The following is a 17181-nucleotide window of genomic DNA, read 5'->3' on the forward strand; positions in this document are numbered from 1 at the left end:
CAATTTAATCACCCCTATAGGTGAACTGGACTCGTGGCACATGCATTTTTCATAATCCGATGTCCGACCTCTAAAGCATTTGTTTGACTCCCGAGTTCCTTAAAAATTGTAAAAGAAAATCCAGATAGAAACGGTTGTTGAAATCGATCGTTCATGTAAGCATTTGTATGATTCAGAGTGCAGGTTTAAGAAAAGCGAATGACACATTACCGTATAAAACGGATACGATACGATCATAGTTTGTAAATCACAACTCGCTAAAATTTTCGAGTGTCCACTATTTTTACTCGCTATTCTTCAAATGTACTTGCATTGTGCGAGTATTTCTCGTTAATTTTGAGCCCTGCATTTAGTGTAAATTAAAAGAATATTAATATCAAAGAATAATTGAAAAACTAATGATTTGGATCTGAACGCTGCTCAGGATGTCCACTTGTTTGTCTCGGGCTCGTAACCCTGTCCAGCTTGTTTTGTTTTGTACTGAGATGTTTGTTTATGTTTTTTATTTAATTCGTATTGTTTATTTTATCTAGGATGTTGTCCACTAAGCTAATGATGGGGATTGTAGCACTACCCTGCACACAGACATGGAATGGATTTGCCTAGTCCATTATCAGAAGAGTGACCAGGACTGTTCGTCCTGTCAGAGAAGTTTCTCGAGAAGCATTACAAGGTACAGAGCTACATTATTTTAAATAAGTTTCACTTGACCGGCTATCAACTTATGTTTTTAAATAATCATTTGTGAACTTTTACCACCCCTTGGGCCCAATGGATATGAAAATGGCTGGTTCAAGTTTTATGATTCATGAATATAATAAAACACTTTTATTAAAAACAGTTCTTAGATTTCAAACATTCATTGTTAAACTTACTAACACTGTTACACATAGTATATATTGTACCCAATAATCATGTTAACTGCTAGCAAATAATTAAGAAAAGAAAAAAAAATATATACACTGTTTTTATAATCTCTTGTAGAAATAAATCAAGTCTTCTTGTTACATAATTTAAAGATAATATTTAAAAATGAGTCTGAGCTAGGTTTTGTTTGTCACATAAAACTAACGCAATAGTCGATGCCATCTTCGTTTTCTCACTCTACAGAGGGATTTCATGTAGGTACTCATTTCTCCCGAGTGTCTTGACATTCACCAGCTGGCAACATTATGTGACTCGATCAGCTCAGCCTCATTTACATTCTCAATTTTGGCAATAACTGATCATTGAAAATTTTTAGAGACTTGTATGAATGGGCAGAAGAATTTTATTTAACTGACCACCCCATCATTGCCTGCTGTTGGAGACTGAACACTTTATTGAAAATTGCTGGAGTGTAGCAATCAGTGGGTGTCCTTATTTGCCCTGAGAAGAGTCAGAGAAGTATTCATTTTTATTGCAAAAAGTTTAGTTCATGTAATGAGCATGAACACACATTTTACAGTTATCTCCCTTAGACTATGTAAATTATAATACAGCACTTGCTAATGATGTTATTTTACATGTTAATGTTGATTGAATGTTGTCAATTTGGTTTGTAGTCAAAGATATGAGTTATAACTGCCTGTATTGTACCAGTTTACATACAGTTACCTTCAGAATTAACAGTAGATTACATGTACCTGACTCCCCAGGTTACCTGAGTGATTATTGCTGTTGGTCTGCATCCATCACTGTGTTTCGTCTGCCGTGCATTACCAGTATTGAACATGTTATATACCTGTCTTTAGATGGGACGTATTAACTTAAGGTAAAGCAATGTCTGTATGTCCGTCTGTAGATGGGACGTATTAACTTAAGGTAAAACAATGTCTGTATGTCTGTCTGTAGATGTAATGTGGAGTATTATGGTACAGCAATGTCTGTATGTCCATCTGTAGATGGGACGTATTATGGTACAGCAATGTATGTATGCCCGTCTGTAGATGTAATGTGGAGTATTATGGTACAGCAATGTCTGTATGTCTGTCTGTAGATGTGATACATTATGGTACAGCAATGTCTGTATGTCCATCTGTAGATGGGATGTATTGTGGTACAGCAATATCTGTATGTCTGTCTGTAGATGGGGTGTATTGTGGTACAGCAATGTCTATATCTGTCTGTAAATGGGATGTATTGTGGTAAAGCAATGTCTGTATGTCCGTCTGTAGATGTGGAGTATTATGGTACAGCAATGTCTGTATGTCAGTCTGTAGATTGGGAGTATTATGGTACAGCAATGTCTGTATGTCAGTCTGTAGATTGGGAGTATTATGGTACAACAATGTCTGTATGTCCGTCTGTAGATGGGGTGCGTCCGTCTGTAGATGGGATATATTATGGTACAGCAATGTCTGTTTGTCCGTAGACTATAGATTGGGTGTATTTTGGTACAGCAATGTTTGTATGTCTGTCTGTAGATGGGAAGTATTATGTTCAATCAATGTCTGTATGTCTGTCTGTAGATAAGACGTATTATGGTATATCAATGTCTGAACGTCTGTCTGTAGACGGGGCATACCATGGTACATCAATGTCTGTAAGCCCGTTTGTAGGTGGGACGTATTATGGTACAGCAATGTATGTATGTCTGTCTTAAGATGGGATGCATTATCCACCATCTGAATACTTTATTATGATGTATGAAATGCCCTCTAATTTCAGTAATTTTAGGGGCTTTAGGGCGCTGAAATAAGGTTTCATTCCCATGCTAAAAAAGCAGGTATTTTCCCATTTTGTACTTTGAAATTCCCAAAGAATGAAAACAAATCAAAGCAGGGTAGCCTAATTGTTCATAAATCTTCACTGGCCCATACATTACAATTTTTGCCTCAAATTTGTTATGTATACTTAATATTGTGGCCTCTGCTTATTTGCAAGAGGTACGTAAGCTTTGACCAAATTGAAAGTCAGAAAGAGTCCAGTTCTATTCACTCTGGATTGGTTTTATCTCCCTACTTCTTTGTATGAAACATTTCTCCCAAGTTCAAACAAATGCCATTATTTTTCCCAATTGGAAAGGCCCAGACCCTTCCAATGAAGACCTTAAAAAACCAGAATTTAAAATGTAAAATCCATTGCCCCTCTGCCAAGGTCAGGCTCCAAAACAGGGTCAATATAGGAAACTTATCATTGCCTTTGTATCCTTATTATTACATATAACCAATGCTCAGGTGACCGATAAAGCCAGTGTTTAAGTCTCCTGTTTAGAAGATAACAAGCTGGCTTCTTTTGACAAAATTCATGAAGATTTTAATTTCATTTACTTGTCTGATTTCTGGTCATTCCAGCACTCATTGTCACTTTGGTTTTTCAGCTCCCTGGGCCTCATGAGATGGTGACACCCTGCAGTAGGAGCAGTTCCTACCGATATCTCTTAAAAGCAGACAGAGGTTCTCATAGCATCTGATCCATTTCTGGAGACAGACTTTTGTATGGAGCTGGTAAAATTTCTATCTTTTTATGCCCCCCTTTGAAAAACGGGGCATATTGTTTTGCACCTGTCGGTCGGTCGGTCTGTAGACCATGTGTTGTCCGCTCAATATCTTAAGAACCATTCACTTGATGATAATGATATTTCATATGTGGGTTAGTTATGAGTAGAAGAGGATCCCTATTATTTTTCAGGTCAAAAGGTCAAAGGTCAAGGGGCAATCTACTCTGGACATAGGAATATAATGTCTGCTAAATATCTTGAGAACCCTTTGCTTGAAAGACATCAAACTTGGCACACTGGTACATCCTAGGAAATAGATGACATCTATTGATTTTGAGGTCATTTGGTCAAAGGTCAAGGGTCAAACTGGGCATAGGAATATACTGACCGTTCAATTTCTAGAGAACCCTTTGCTTGACAGACATCAAACTTGGTACACCAGTACATCTTCAGAAGAAGATGACCCCCATTGAATTTGAGGTCACATGGTCAAAGGTCAAGGGTCACACTAGACATAGGAATATACTGTCCGTTAAATATCTCGAGAACCCTTTGCTTGACAGACATCAAACTTGGTACACTGATACAACTTCAGGAGAAGATGACACCTATTGATTTTGAGGTCGCGTGGTCAAAGGTCAAGGGTTAAACTGTACATAGGAATATACTGTCCGCTCAATATCTTGAGAACCCTTTGCTTGACAGACATCAAACTTGGTACACTGGTACATCTTCAGGAGAAGATGACTACTAATTATTTTAATGTCACATGGTCAAACGGCAAGGGTCAAATTGGACGTAGGAATATACTGTCCGTTCAATATCTTGAGAACCCTTTGCTTGACAGACATCAAACTTGGTACACTGGTACATCTGCAGGAGTTGATGACCCCTATTGATTTTTAGGTCACATGGTCAATCCACTCTTGACATAGGAAGATATTGTCTGCTCAATATTTTGAATTGATGATACTACTCTCAATTAAATGATGTGTGTGTGTGTGTATAACCCTTTTCAATTTTGCACCATGGGGGGCATATGTGTTTTACAAACATCTCTTGTTTTAGCTTGTTTGAGCTATAAGCTCAAGTGGGCTTTTCTAATCACTAATTGTCTGTTGTACATCTGTCTGTAAACTTATTTTCAACTTCTCTACAATCACATAGCCCAATTTCAACCAAACTTAAGGTAGTACTCTACATCGTCATAATGGCTGACTTCCTTTAAAAACATGGATGAAAAAATCGATATCAGCAATATTTGTCTTTTCCTTTTCCATTAAAATACCTAGCCGAGTAGCTCAGTAGGTTTGAATACCGACTGCTGAACTGTAGGTCGCAGGTTCGAGTCCAGCAGGGGTTTTAAATTTTTTTTCAGATTACCTTCTACTAAAACTGTATTTTTGGACAAAATAAAGTAAATTTGAAAATTTTCAACTTCAAAATATTGTTGTACATATCCTCCACTTTTCATCTACATCAAATTTCTCTGGTGTAGCATACCTCCTTAAAGGATTAAATTCGTTACATTAAAGACCTTCAAATGTTAGATAATCAACAAATGAAAAAAGATAGCATTGGGTCATTTAAGAATCGTCTCCATATAACTACTGAGCTGGAAACGACGAAACCTCTATAAGTCATGTGAAACCTTCCTGACATATTGTAAATTGTTTGAAGTCTGGGTCCAGGGGATAGGATTAGGGTCATCGGTGCCTGGGAAGGACAAACACAACAGGCCAATCACCCCATTTATGGTAAAACGGTGGGGACATTCTGAAATTTATTGGGCTGAAATGATGTATATTTGGGCCATTTTTTCTTACCGAAATTTGTCCATTTTCCGTCATCATTGTCGTAGGGGTCATCATAAACTTTTCACATGTTCATCTTCTTCTCCAGAACTAGTGAACCAATTTCAACAAAGCTTTGCACAAAGCATCCTTGGGTAAAGGGAATTCAAGTTTTGTTCAAATGAAGGTCCACACCCTTCTCCAAGGGGAGATAATAGCCAAATAGTGAAACTATATTAACATCTATAAAAAATCTTCTTCTCCAGAACCACTGGGTCAATTTCAATCATACCTAACATGAAGGGATTCAAGTTTGTTCAAATGTAGGGTCATGCCCCTTTCCAATGGGGGTTAATTGCGAAATAGTGAAAATACATTGACAACTTTTTAAAATCTTATCCAAAAACAATTGGCCAATTTCAGCCAATCATGGCACAAAGTATCCTTAGGTAAAGGGGATTCAAGTTTGTTCAAATGAAGGGTCATACTCCTTTCAAATGGATGATAATCACAAAAATGCAAAAATAGGGTGGGGTTGTTTAAAAATGATCTTGACGGGAACCACTGGGCCAGAAGAGCTGAAATTTACATGAAAGATTCCTGACATAGTACAAATTTAAGTTTGTTAAAACCATGACCCACGGGGTTCATTAGGGCCACAATGTGGGATCAAACTTTTACAATCAAATGTATAGGTAAAATCTTTAAAATCTTCTCAAGAACCACTGTGCCAGGAAAATACAAATTTACATGAAAGCTTCCTGACATAGTGCAGATCCAAGTTTGTTAAAATTATGGCGCCTGAGCGTAGGATATGGCCATAATAGGGGATCAAAGTTTTACATATCAATATACATGTATAGGGAAAATCTTTTAAAAATCAACTTCTGAAAGTCACTGAGCCAAAAGAGTTTGCATTTACCAGAAAGCTTCTTGACATAGTGCAAATTCAAGTTTTTTGAAATATGTCCCCAGGAGAAGGGTAGAGTCATAATAAGGGATCAAAGTTTTATATACAAATATAAAGGGAAAATCTTTAAAAATCTTCTCAATAACCACTGGGCCAAAGAAGTTTACATTTACTCGAAAGCTTCCTGACATAGTGCAGATTCAGGTTTATAAGATTCATGGACCCTGGAGGTAGGATGGGGCCATAATAGGGATCAAAGTTTTACATGTAAACATTTGGGGAAAATCCTTATATCCTTAGGATAGGAGAACTATTTTCTGAACTTTATGTTGAGACATGATGGGCTGAAGAACTATTTTCTGAACTTTAATTACACTGGGAGGTGAGGGGGTGGAGAACTATTTTCTGAACTTGACGCTGGGAGGTGAGGGGTGGAGAACTATTTTCTGAACTTTACGTTGGGTGGTGAGGGGGTGGAGAACTATTTTCTGAACTTTACGTTGAGGGGTGGAGAACTATTGAACTTTACGTTGGGAGATGAGGGATGGAGAACTATTTTCTGAACTTTAAGTTGGGAGGTGAAGGGGTGGAGAACTATTTTCTGAACTTTACGTTGGGAGGTGAGGGATGGAGAACTATTTTTTGAACTTGACGTCGAGATGTGATGGGTTGGAGAACTGTTTTCAGAACTTTATGTAGTGAGGTGACAGGGATGAGAATTATTTTCTGAACTTTACGTTGAGACAAGAGGGATGGAGGACTATTTTCTGAAATTAATGTTGGGAGGTGAGGGGGTGAAAAACGTTTTCATTGATGTCGTATAGGACTTGAAGTATACATAGATTAGATATTGTGTTATGAGTGTTTTTAGATTTAGGTTTGTTATCAATGTGGTATATTCAGAATGATTACATGGATTTTTTTTATAGACATTTGTGTTCTAATAGCATAATATAATGGTGGGAAGAAATCATTTTGGTTACCTAGTACTTAATGTTGAAATCAATTTTACAGGGTAGCAGTTACTTAGATGTCCAGCTTATTGATGAGGATAATTTCCCTGAGACTCTAACATTTTGTAGGACTTGGATAGCTCTATTGCTGTAGAAAATGTCAGGTTTGTTAATGAAATTATGTAAAATGTTTTATGCCTCATTCATGCCATGGCTGGGGCATATAGTATTAACCCTTTTTAGCTCACATGAGCTGAAAGCTAAAGTGGGCTATTCTGATCACATTTTGTCCAGCATCAGTCTTTTCGTCTCTTCATGCACTTTTAACATTTTCGACTTCTTCTTAAGCACCACAGGGCTAACATCACTCAGCCAAACTTGCCTCAAACCATGCTTGGGTAAAGAGGATTCAAGTTTGTGCAAAATGGAGGACCATGCTTCATCCAAAGGGGAGGTAATAAAAAAGATAGGGTGGAGTCATTTTAAAATCTTCTCAGCAACCGCTAGGCAAGAAAAGTTGAAATTTATATAAATTCTTCCTGACATAGTGTAGATTCAAGTTTGTTCAAATTATGGCACCATGGAGTAAGATGGGACCACAATAGGAGATCAAAAATGGTGGAGTCATATTAGTGGATCAGAAGTATTACATAGTAATACATAGGAAAAATATTTTGTAAAATTACCCCTGAGTAAAGGCAATTGTCAAGCTATGACACAGCTAGTTTTTAGGTCACCTGAATTCATTCAGGTGACCTATTGCTATCTGTTTTTGTCCGTCGTCGTTCGTCGTGCGTTAACATTTGAACATTTCCAGCTTCTTCTCTGAAACCCCTGAACCAATTTCAACCAATTTTGGCATATAGCATCTATGGGTAAAGGGGAACAAAAATTGTGAAATTCGTGGTCCCTGCCCCCCTGGGGCCTGAGGGGTGGGGCAAAAACCATCAAAATGAGTGTAATTTTAAAAATTCTTCTTCTTTACTCCTGGACATCAAGAAGCCAAACTGTGGGCATAATTATAATGAGCATTGAGCCCTCTACCAAAATTGTGAAATTCATGGCCCCTGGGGCAGGGGTTCTTGTGTTAGGGTGGGGCTCTATTGGTCATATAGTGAAAATGGCAAAAACCATCAAAATGAGTGTAATTTTAAAAAATCTTCTTTACTCCTGGACATCAAGAAGCCAAACTGTGGGCATAATTATAATGAGCATTGAGCCCTCTACCAAAATTGTGAAATTCATGGCCCCTGGGGCAGGGATTCTTGTGTTAGGGTGGGGCTCTATTGGTCATATAGTGAAAATGTAGAAATTCTTTGAAAATCTTCTCTGTCTCTGGGTATTAAGTAGACAAACTAATAGCATGGTAATGATGAGCAAGGATGCCTCTATACTTGTTGCTTGTTGTGGGGGGGTATACTGGAATCGAGTTGTCCGTCTGTCCGTCCGTCCGTCCGTCTGTAGACGCAATGGTTTCCGGGCTCTAAAGCATTATCCTTTCCACCTACCGTCACCATATCATATATATGGACTACCCATGGGATGAAGATCTTCCCTATCGATGTTGGGGTCAAAAGGTCAAAGGTCAAGCACACTGGACATCGAAGTAGCAATATGGTTTCCGGGCTCTAAAGTGTTATCCTTTCCACCTACAGTCACCATATCATACATATGGACTACCCATAGGATGAAGATGTTCCCTATCGATTTTAGGGTCAAAAGGTCAAAGGTCAAGCGCACTGGACATTGAAGTAGTAATATGGTTTCCGGGCTCTAAAGCGTTATCCTTTCCACCTACAGTCACCATATCAAACATATGGACTACCCATGGGATGAAGATGTTCCCTATCGATTTTGGGGTCGAAAGGTCAAAGGTCAAGCGCACTGGACATTGAAGTAGCAATATGGTTTCCGGGCTCTAAAGCATTATCCTTTCCACCTACAGTCACCATATCATATATATGGACTACTAATGGGATGAAGATGATCCCTATCGATTTTGGGGTCGAAAGGTCAAAGGTCACGCGCACTGGACATTGAAGTAGCAATATGGTTTCCGGGCTCTAAAGCGTTATCCTTTCCACCTACAGTCACCATATCATACATATGGACTACCCATGGGATGAAGATGTTCCCTATCGACTTTGGGGTCAAAAGGTCAAAGGTCATGCGCACTGGACATCGAAGTAGCAACACTCAGAAAAGAGGTAGTTTATACCTATTACCAACACCCTTTGGGAGATTGGGGTAAGCGGGGGGTATTCTTAGTGAGCATTGCTCACAGTACCTCTTGTTAAAAATTGTGAAATTCATGGCCCCTGGATCAGGGGTTCTGGTGCTAGGGTGGGGCTCTATAAGTCATATAGTGAAAATGCATTATTTCTTTGAAAATCTTCTTCTCTGTCCTTGGGTATTAAGTAGACAAACCAATAGCATGATTATGATGAGCAAGGATGCCTCTTTCAAAATTGTGAAATTTATGGCCCCTGGGTCAGGGGTTCTGGTATTAGGGTGGGGCCCTATTGATCATATAGTGAAAATGCATTTTATTTCTTTGAAAATCTTCTCCTCTGCTGCTGGGTATTAAGTAGACAAACTAATAGTATGATAATGATGATCAAGGATGCTTCTTTCAAAACTGAAATTTATGGCCCCTGGGTCAGGGGTTCTGGTGCAAAGGTGGGACTGAGCACATAGCTATTCAATGTTTCTTCCATCCAAAAGTAAAATTCTTATATTTAAACACAAACCTAATTCAAACATTGGAAGGTTGTTACATGATACTCAGGTGACCTATAAGGCCCCTGGGCCTCTTGTTTATGATTGCAATTGGTTGTCATTCGTCGTCGTCCATCATGCGTTAACATTTAAACATTTTTAACTTTTTCTTAAAAGCTACCTGTTCAATTCTTTTCAAATTTAGTATGAAGGACAAGAGGGACATAAATTGTAAATTTCAGGACTCCAGCACCCCTGTGGCATTAGGGGCAGGCCAAAGACTGCCCAAAATTTACCAATTTCCAAAAATATTCTTGCCTGCGGACATTGTCACATCTCCTGCAAGGCACCCATGGCCAGAACAAATCTCCTAGAAGCTGTGTGTATTCGCAAATAACACACACCGTGGAACACGGAGGACACGGTGTATCTCCGTGGATTTTCCACAGTGGTCTTTCCACGGTGGGGTGTATAAAACTTGTGTCGTGTACTGTACTATGACAAATATTAAGCAAGCACCTGCACGTTAGTATATTCATCTAGAAAATCCTCCGTTTTTAAATACATAATGCAATCTCTGTAATTTCTGCTTCCCTTGTTCATAATAAGCCTTTTGATTTTATAAAATGCTGACCTCCTCATAACAGTGTTGCATCAAATATTTTCCATTTTCCGTTCCGTCTTCCATTCCGTTTTCCGTTCCGCGTTTTAGCAACACCCCAAAGAAAAGAGTGTAGTCAACGACCATGTGTAATTAACTCTCTACATTAAGTGTGGGCATTTTATTAAACATGGGTACTCTTCTACTAATCGACTAAATTCGATTTTAACATATATTATTTTCCAGATGTTTTAACAAAAGAATTGGGCACAATTTCCTAAATCTTAGAATGTCTTCTCCAACTAAAGAATTCAACATTAAGTGATTGGTCATAAAGAATTGTTCAAGGTCTCTTGGATTTAGTAAAATGAAAGATTTCATTCTTATTCACCATTGAAAAGTTATCAGCAAGTTGAAGCTCCATTAAAAGTTTTGCAGCTGGAGTGAATCTTCAAGGTCACAGTATCAAATATCAATTTATCAAAGAGTCTTGTGACAAAGAATCCAATATACAAAATATGAAATCCCCAGCTTAAATAGTTCTGGAGATATGACCTTCTTGGGCTTTTCTTAAAAGTTGGTCAAACTCCAAAGCCAATGTCACAAGTAAAACTTTGATAGCTAAACTTGTCTTGTCACAAGAAATGCACACATGAAAAATGAATGACCTATCCCTTACAATTCAAAAGTGATGAGCAGCAAGGTTAAAGTTTCACCTGAAGTTTGGAAATATATGTCAAACTTCAAGGTCAAGATTGCAAAGTCAAAGACAATGGTGTAAAATGAAAGGTTCTGTCAGAAGGAATCTATATACAAAATCTAATGGCCATACTTTAAATAGTTCAGGAGATACTGTCTAAGTTTGAGATTCTTTAAAAAAAATCAAATGGTAAGATTTAGGTCACAAGGTTGAAATCTCTGGTAATATCAGGAATGTCTTTTTACATAGAATGCTGATACATGAAATATGAGAGCCATATGACTCGCAATTCAAAAGTTAGTAGTGATGTTAGAGTAGGGGGCAGACATACAGGACAGGATAGTATCCCCCCCCCTCCCCGGCTATAATCACAGGCATATACATATGTAAAACACTTGAATCCACACACCTGCTACACTTGAAAATGATTTGTTTAAGTGAATTGCCTGCACTATCTAATCGTGTTTGCATATTAACATGACTAACCATGACCCTGCTGTTTTTAGATGAAGAATTTCAAAAACATTTCCATATACATCCCCGTAAAAACGTGCGTCCATTATTATGCTTCTGCCCCAACCACCCCCACCCTTCCCCGAGGACCACATTGTGAACAAAATTGAATCTGCACTACCTCAGGATAATTGCATATTGATATGATTAATTTTGACCTTATCGTTCTTGTGAAGAATTTTCCTTTATATCTCCATGTAAAACTTTGACCCCCTGATGAGGTCCTACCCAAACCCAGGGAGGCCTTGGTTTTAACAAACTTGTATCTATACTAATCAGGAAACTTTTACATCAATCTCATTTTTTCTGGCCTAGTGGTTCAAGAGACGATTTTTAAATGACCCACCCTATATTTGCCTTTTCTTGATTATTTTCCCTTTGACCCTTCATTTGAACAAACAGTACCCCCGCGGTGGTCTAGAAGTTAGAGTGCACGCCCCACATGCGGAAGGCCGGGGTTCAAATCCTGGCCACGACAGACCTAAGTCGTTAAAACAGGTAGTGACAGTTCCATCGTCAAACGTTCAGCATCAGGTGTGAATGTCACGGGTCCTCGGAGATGACCTTAAAAACGGTAGGTATGGCACGCTAAATTTAAATGTTAAACAAGATACAATCAATCATTTGAACAAACATGAATTCCCTTTACCTAAGGATGAATGGTACCAGTTTTGATTGGAATAGGCCAAGTGGTTGTGGAGAAGAAGATGATAATGTAAAAAGATGGGTTGGGAGGTTAATACCGCCCAGGTTTTAACAAGTGGTTTTAACAGTCCCGGTCAATACTCCCCAAGTGGTCAATTGTGATTTAAACTGTCCATTTTCCTATTTTTGTACATTTCTTGCACAGATAAAAATATATTAAGTCTTTTCATTATACAGATCAATTGTTGATTAATATTTTTCATTAGATAATCAAATGTAATTTCATAAGTTTAATATATTTGGCTTGCTGAAACTGACCGAAATATCTTCAGTACCTACCAGAGGGTCACAGTTCTATAGCATGAGGGTCACAGTTCTATAGCATAGCTTGACAATTGGAGACAGACCTGTTTATACATGTACCTGGACAGATTAAGAATAAAAGGTAGCTGGACATTACCTGAGCACAGGAAGCAGAGTTGACAGGTATTAATAAGCATAGGCTGGGACCAGAGATGACCAGTGTGCCTGTTATTGTTATGAAAACATTGCCAACCCACCCCCTCAAATGTTTATTATTCAACAGTTAAAATGAAGATTGATGAAACAATACTTATAGGTAGTTCTTGTTAAACTAAGGAATTTGAACAGAAACTTTTGCTGCATCTTCCCCAATTCAACAGAGTCAATTGTACATTATTTATTTAATATTGTCACTTATCAGTATATTATAAACTGATAGTGCATGTTATGAATTACAGTATTTACCATAATGGTCACTTAAACGTTTAAAATAAATAACACAGACTATAATGACCAAATAATTTTCAATCGACCAGTATTAACTAGTATTGACTGGTTTTAACTAGTATTATTGACCACCGGCCCAGTCAATACTCATATTGACCACTTTTTTGCCAACCCTGAATTAAAAAGTCAATAACAACAGATAAATTTCAATAGGAAAAGCTCACTTTGTATTGTGGATATTGGCCTGGATAGTTTTGTGTGTTTAGAGCACCTGCCTATTACATATGTAATACAGGGATGTCAGGTTTGATTCCCGGTCCAGTCAAACCATGGCTATCGGTTTGAATAGCTCAGTGGTTAGAGCACCTGACTAGTAATACAGGGGTCTGGGGTCCAATTCCTGGTCGTTATATCATGGGAATGAAGGGCCTTTGATTCGATTCCCGGTTCAGTCATATCTTCTTTTCCTTCCCATTACATCTACATATCACAGACTATCCTTGACAATTCAGTTTGATATGATTACACTTTGTTTATTTTGTAGGACGGTGGAGATTTAGATAAGTGGTGAGATGTTATTGATGGTCAACAGAAGACTGTGACCTTGAATCTGAAGATCTGTGATGAAGACTGGACGTTTGGGGTCACTCTCTGTTACAGTACTACAAATCTAAGTAAGTACTCAGTAATAATGTAAGACTGAACTCTGTATCATGTTTATCTAATATATACATTGTAAAATCAAACACATATTGAATGAATTCACAAACAAAATAATGTTCTGTTAAACTCACAAACACCAGTACATGTTACACATCACAAACAGAGGACTGTAATGTACACAGGGCTGTAATTAACAAGGGGATGTAATTAACACAGGGCTGTAATTAACAAGTAGAAGGAATTAACACAGTTCTGTAAATTACAGTATATTGAGCTGTGTAATTAACACTGTGTAGAGATGTGTAATTAACACTGTGTTGGTAGATGTAATTAACACTGTAGAGCTGTGTAATTAACATTTTATAGATATTGGATTTTCTTCACTTTAGCAGTGACATACTCAGCCACAAAGAGGTTGTCTCTGATGTCCACACATAAACCGTGAGGAAACTCTAAACCACAGTGAATGTAACGGAGGAACTGTCCGTCCTGATCTAGGATGTGGATACGGTCATTGTGACTGTCTGCTGTCAGGATGTGACTCTGGCTGTCTGTAGTGATGCCGCGTGGTTTAAATGATTGCCAGGTATTAGAGGGATGACCAGTGTATCTAAATCGGAGTTTTCCTGACTGATTGACCACCACTACTGCACTAGCTGTATAGTCAGTCACACAGATATCCAGGTTCTTGTTCTCACTGAGGTATTTAGTGTTATAATCAGATGAGTAGAGAGGACGACCCTGATCATCAAACTGAATGCTTTGTTTCTGTGTGGAGCCGGAGTAACGCACGACTTTGGATTGTGTTTCATCATCACTGTCCATGGTAACCAGGAGGTCGTTACCCGCGGTACAGCAGACACGGAGAGGTCTCCACCCCTGTAGTGTGATCACGGTCTGTATCTGTTTATTCTTAATTAAGTTTATAGTGTTATCATGATAGTCAGTATAAACAAGATCTCCGTCCCGTGTCACTGCTATGTCCTCTGGTTCGTTCCCTGACTTGGTTTGTATTGATGTCAGTAGTTTACTCTGGAGGTTGAGCAGCTTCATGGTTTCGTTATCCCCGCATGTCCAGACTTGATCTTCACTCAGACAGCTAACACTGTATAGATAGCTATACTCAGTGTTATACCCAGTGTCTATGGCGGCGGTGACGCGCGGCTCATCAAGCAGTGGTTTGACTGGAGGAGACGATACAGCTTCTGCTGACTTCATTGTGTCGCCATGTTCTGTGTTAATGGATAATGGCGGCAGAGAAGCAAACATTTCATTGAGCTGATCTTTGTTTATTTTCTGAGGAGAGAAACTCGGTAATGTGACTCGGACTTTAGGAGGTAATGTTCTAAATTCGGAATTCCTAGATTTGTAAGTAGAGGTTCAGGAGACGTCATTTGATTTTAGCATTGATTTCAAGTCGGACATGATCTGTTTGAGTTCCGCCATTTTCTGTGTGATTTCTTCTGTGTTTTTATGTAGCGCGTCCAGATGTTTAGTTTTCATCTCCGCAATGGCGGATTTCCGTCGGTTGACAATGGCGGTGATCTCCCGGTGCAGGATTTCTCCTTGTTCATCGGCATCTGTCGTCAGTTTCCCGTATTTCATTTCTAATTCGGCTTTCTCAGTTTCGACATCAGACGCCATTTTTTCATATCGGGGATACATTCTCTTCTCTAATTCTTCTAGATCTTTTTGTAAACTTTCTGTTTTAGCGCTGAGTTTTTCCAGAATATCTGATATTTCGTGACCTTTGTGTTTTCCAAATAAGGCGCAGGTAGAACAGACAGGAATGTCGCATTTTTCACAGTAATGTTTGCAGTGTTTATCGGCGTGGTCTGGACATTTGTGGTAGTTAGGAGTAGACTTTCTGTGTAAAAAGGGCACGACTTTGTGTCTTTTAGACGAGTCTGAGAGATGCTTTACTGCACAGTTAACACAGAGATTTATATTACAGAGTTCACAGTGACTCTGTAGGGGGACAGTTTCACAGAGGTCACACAGTAGGACTTCCTGAGCACTGCGCCGGGGATGCATTTCTGATGGCGGGATCACACGAGAAGTTTACTGTTAATTAAATAAAAACGGAATTTCATTTAAAGATGTTGACAGATTAAAACAATTAACGAAATAGAATTATAGTATGATATAAAACACAGCGGTCATTACTATAATAATAATTTAGTCTCACCTTAAAATCCAACATGGCCTCCCTGTTCTTTCGACCTTCCGTCTAGTCCTGAGCTTTAAATACCTGTGCGGCGTGTCAGCCTGTATACACTATCTACGTGTTATCGCTTGAGTAAATATATAGATTTAAAGTTTTGTTTGACCTAGTTTATGTTGGGTAGTTTTGCTAACATTTACGTCAGACGTATAGATTTCCTTTCATTAAAAAGTTGGAATCTGCAAACAATGTATAGATATAACTTTTTTGATTATATCCCTTTTTACATTGAATTCGGCCTTTTGTACAAATACAATCATATTTATAGCTAGAAAAAAAAGAAAAGCGATTAGCAATATTCATATTGGACGCAGGGAGGAGGGGGGGGGGGGTGCAGCGGACCACTGTTTGGGGGGATTTCATGCAGTGGACCTGTTTTGTACCAATTACATATCTTTGTTTTGATATACTTAACATTTTTTTCTGTTGTAGAATGAGTTGAGTGGAATAATGAACCTCCAGATGTCTATGTACACGTGTATGAATAAACTGTAGCGCATGTGAGCTTATCCTGTATTATGTGTTCGAGTTTTTATTTCTTTAATATTTTAGGATTTAATAAATTAGTGGAACGGCGGATCCAGGAAGTTTTGAAAATGGGGGGGGGGGGGTACCATTAATTTTGAATTTCAAAGGAAGGAGGGTCCACCCAATCTCTATCCAGAGTTCCTTGTTCTCACTTACACCTGTTACATGTAACATCTCAAAATAAGCAATGTTATTCCACATGTAAATCCACTTTTTTTTACGGCTAATAAAACTAAGAACTATTTTATAAAATATCTGGAAAATGTAGGACAAGCAACTATTTGTATATTTTTAGCTCACCTGAGCTAAAAGCTCAAGTGAGCTTTTCTGATCACCCGTATTCCGGCGTCCGTCCGTCTGTAAACTTTTCACATTTTCAACTTCTTCTCAACAACCACTGGGCCAATTTCAACAAAAGTTGGAACAAAACATCCTTAGGTAAAGGGAATTCTAAATTGTTAAAATAAAGGGCCAGGCCACCTTCCAAGGGGAGATAATCAAGAAAAGGTAAAAATAGGGTAGGGTCATTAAAAAATCTTCTTCTCAAGAACCACTGGGCCAGAAAAGCTGAGATTTATATGAAAGCTTCCTTATATAATGCAGATTTTAAATTGTTAAAATCATGGCCCCCGGGGGTCGGATGGGGCCACAATAGGGGACCAAAGTTTTACATACAAATATATAGGGAAAATCTTTAAAAATCTTCTTCTCAAGAACCACTGAGCCAGAAAAGCTGAGATTTATATGAAAGCTTCCTTATAT

The 17181-nt window shown here is 38.3% G+C and overlaps 2 protein-coding genes and 2 long non-coding RNA genes across 4 annotated transcripts; 2 read left to right on the forward strand and 2 right to left on the reverse strand.

Moving 5' to 3' along the window:
* The first annotated feature begins 525 nt into the window (after nucleotides 1-525).
* LOC130053104 (uncharacterized) lies at nucleotides 526-12307 on the forward strand. The gene is made up of 5 exons (XR_008801573.1): nucleotides 526-673; nucleotides 1244-1753; nucleotides 3302-3428; nucleotides 7139-7531; nucleotides 12012-12307. It is a non-coding gene; the product is annotated as an uncharacterized LOC130053104 (long non-coding RNA).
* A 1401-nt stretch (nucleotides 12308-13708) lies between these two features.
* LOC130053097 (brain tumor protein-like) lies at nucleotides 13709-14936 on the reverse strand. The gene has a single exon (XM_056159685.1). The coding sequence runs from the start codon at nucleotides 14934-14936 to the stop codon at nucleotides 14028-14030; it is 909 nt and encodes a 302-aa protein (XP_056015660.1). The 3' UTR covers nucleotides 13709-14027.
* LOC130053098 (E3 ubiquitin-protein ligase Trim36-like) lies at nucleotides 14587-15701 on the reverse strand. The gene has a single exon (XM_056159686.1). It carries the CDS (start codon nucleotides 15699-15701, stop codon nucleotides 15048-15050), a length of 654 nt encoding a protein of 217 aa, XP_056015661.1. The 3' UTR covers nucleotides 14587-15047.
* On the forward strand, nucleotides 14966-16407 carry LOC130053101 (uncharacterized). The gene is made up of 2 exons (XR_008801567.1): nucleotides 14966-15035; nucleotides 16324-16407. It is a non-coding gene; the product is annotated as an uncharacterized LOC130053101 (long non-coding RNA).
* The last annotated feature ends 774 nt before the right edge of the window (nucleotides 16408-17181 follow it).

The sequence above is a fragment of the Ostrea edulis genome, chromosome 3 (genome assembly GCF_947568905.1).
Source record: "Ostrea edulis chromosome 3, xbOstEdul1.1, whole genome shotgun sequence".
NCBI lineage: Eukaryota > Metazoa > Mollusca > Bivalvia > Ostreida > Ostreidae > Ostrea > Ostrea edulis.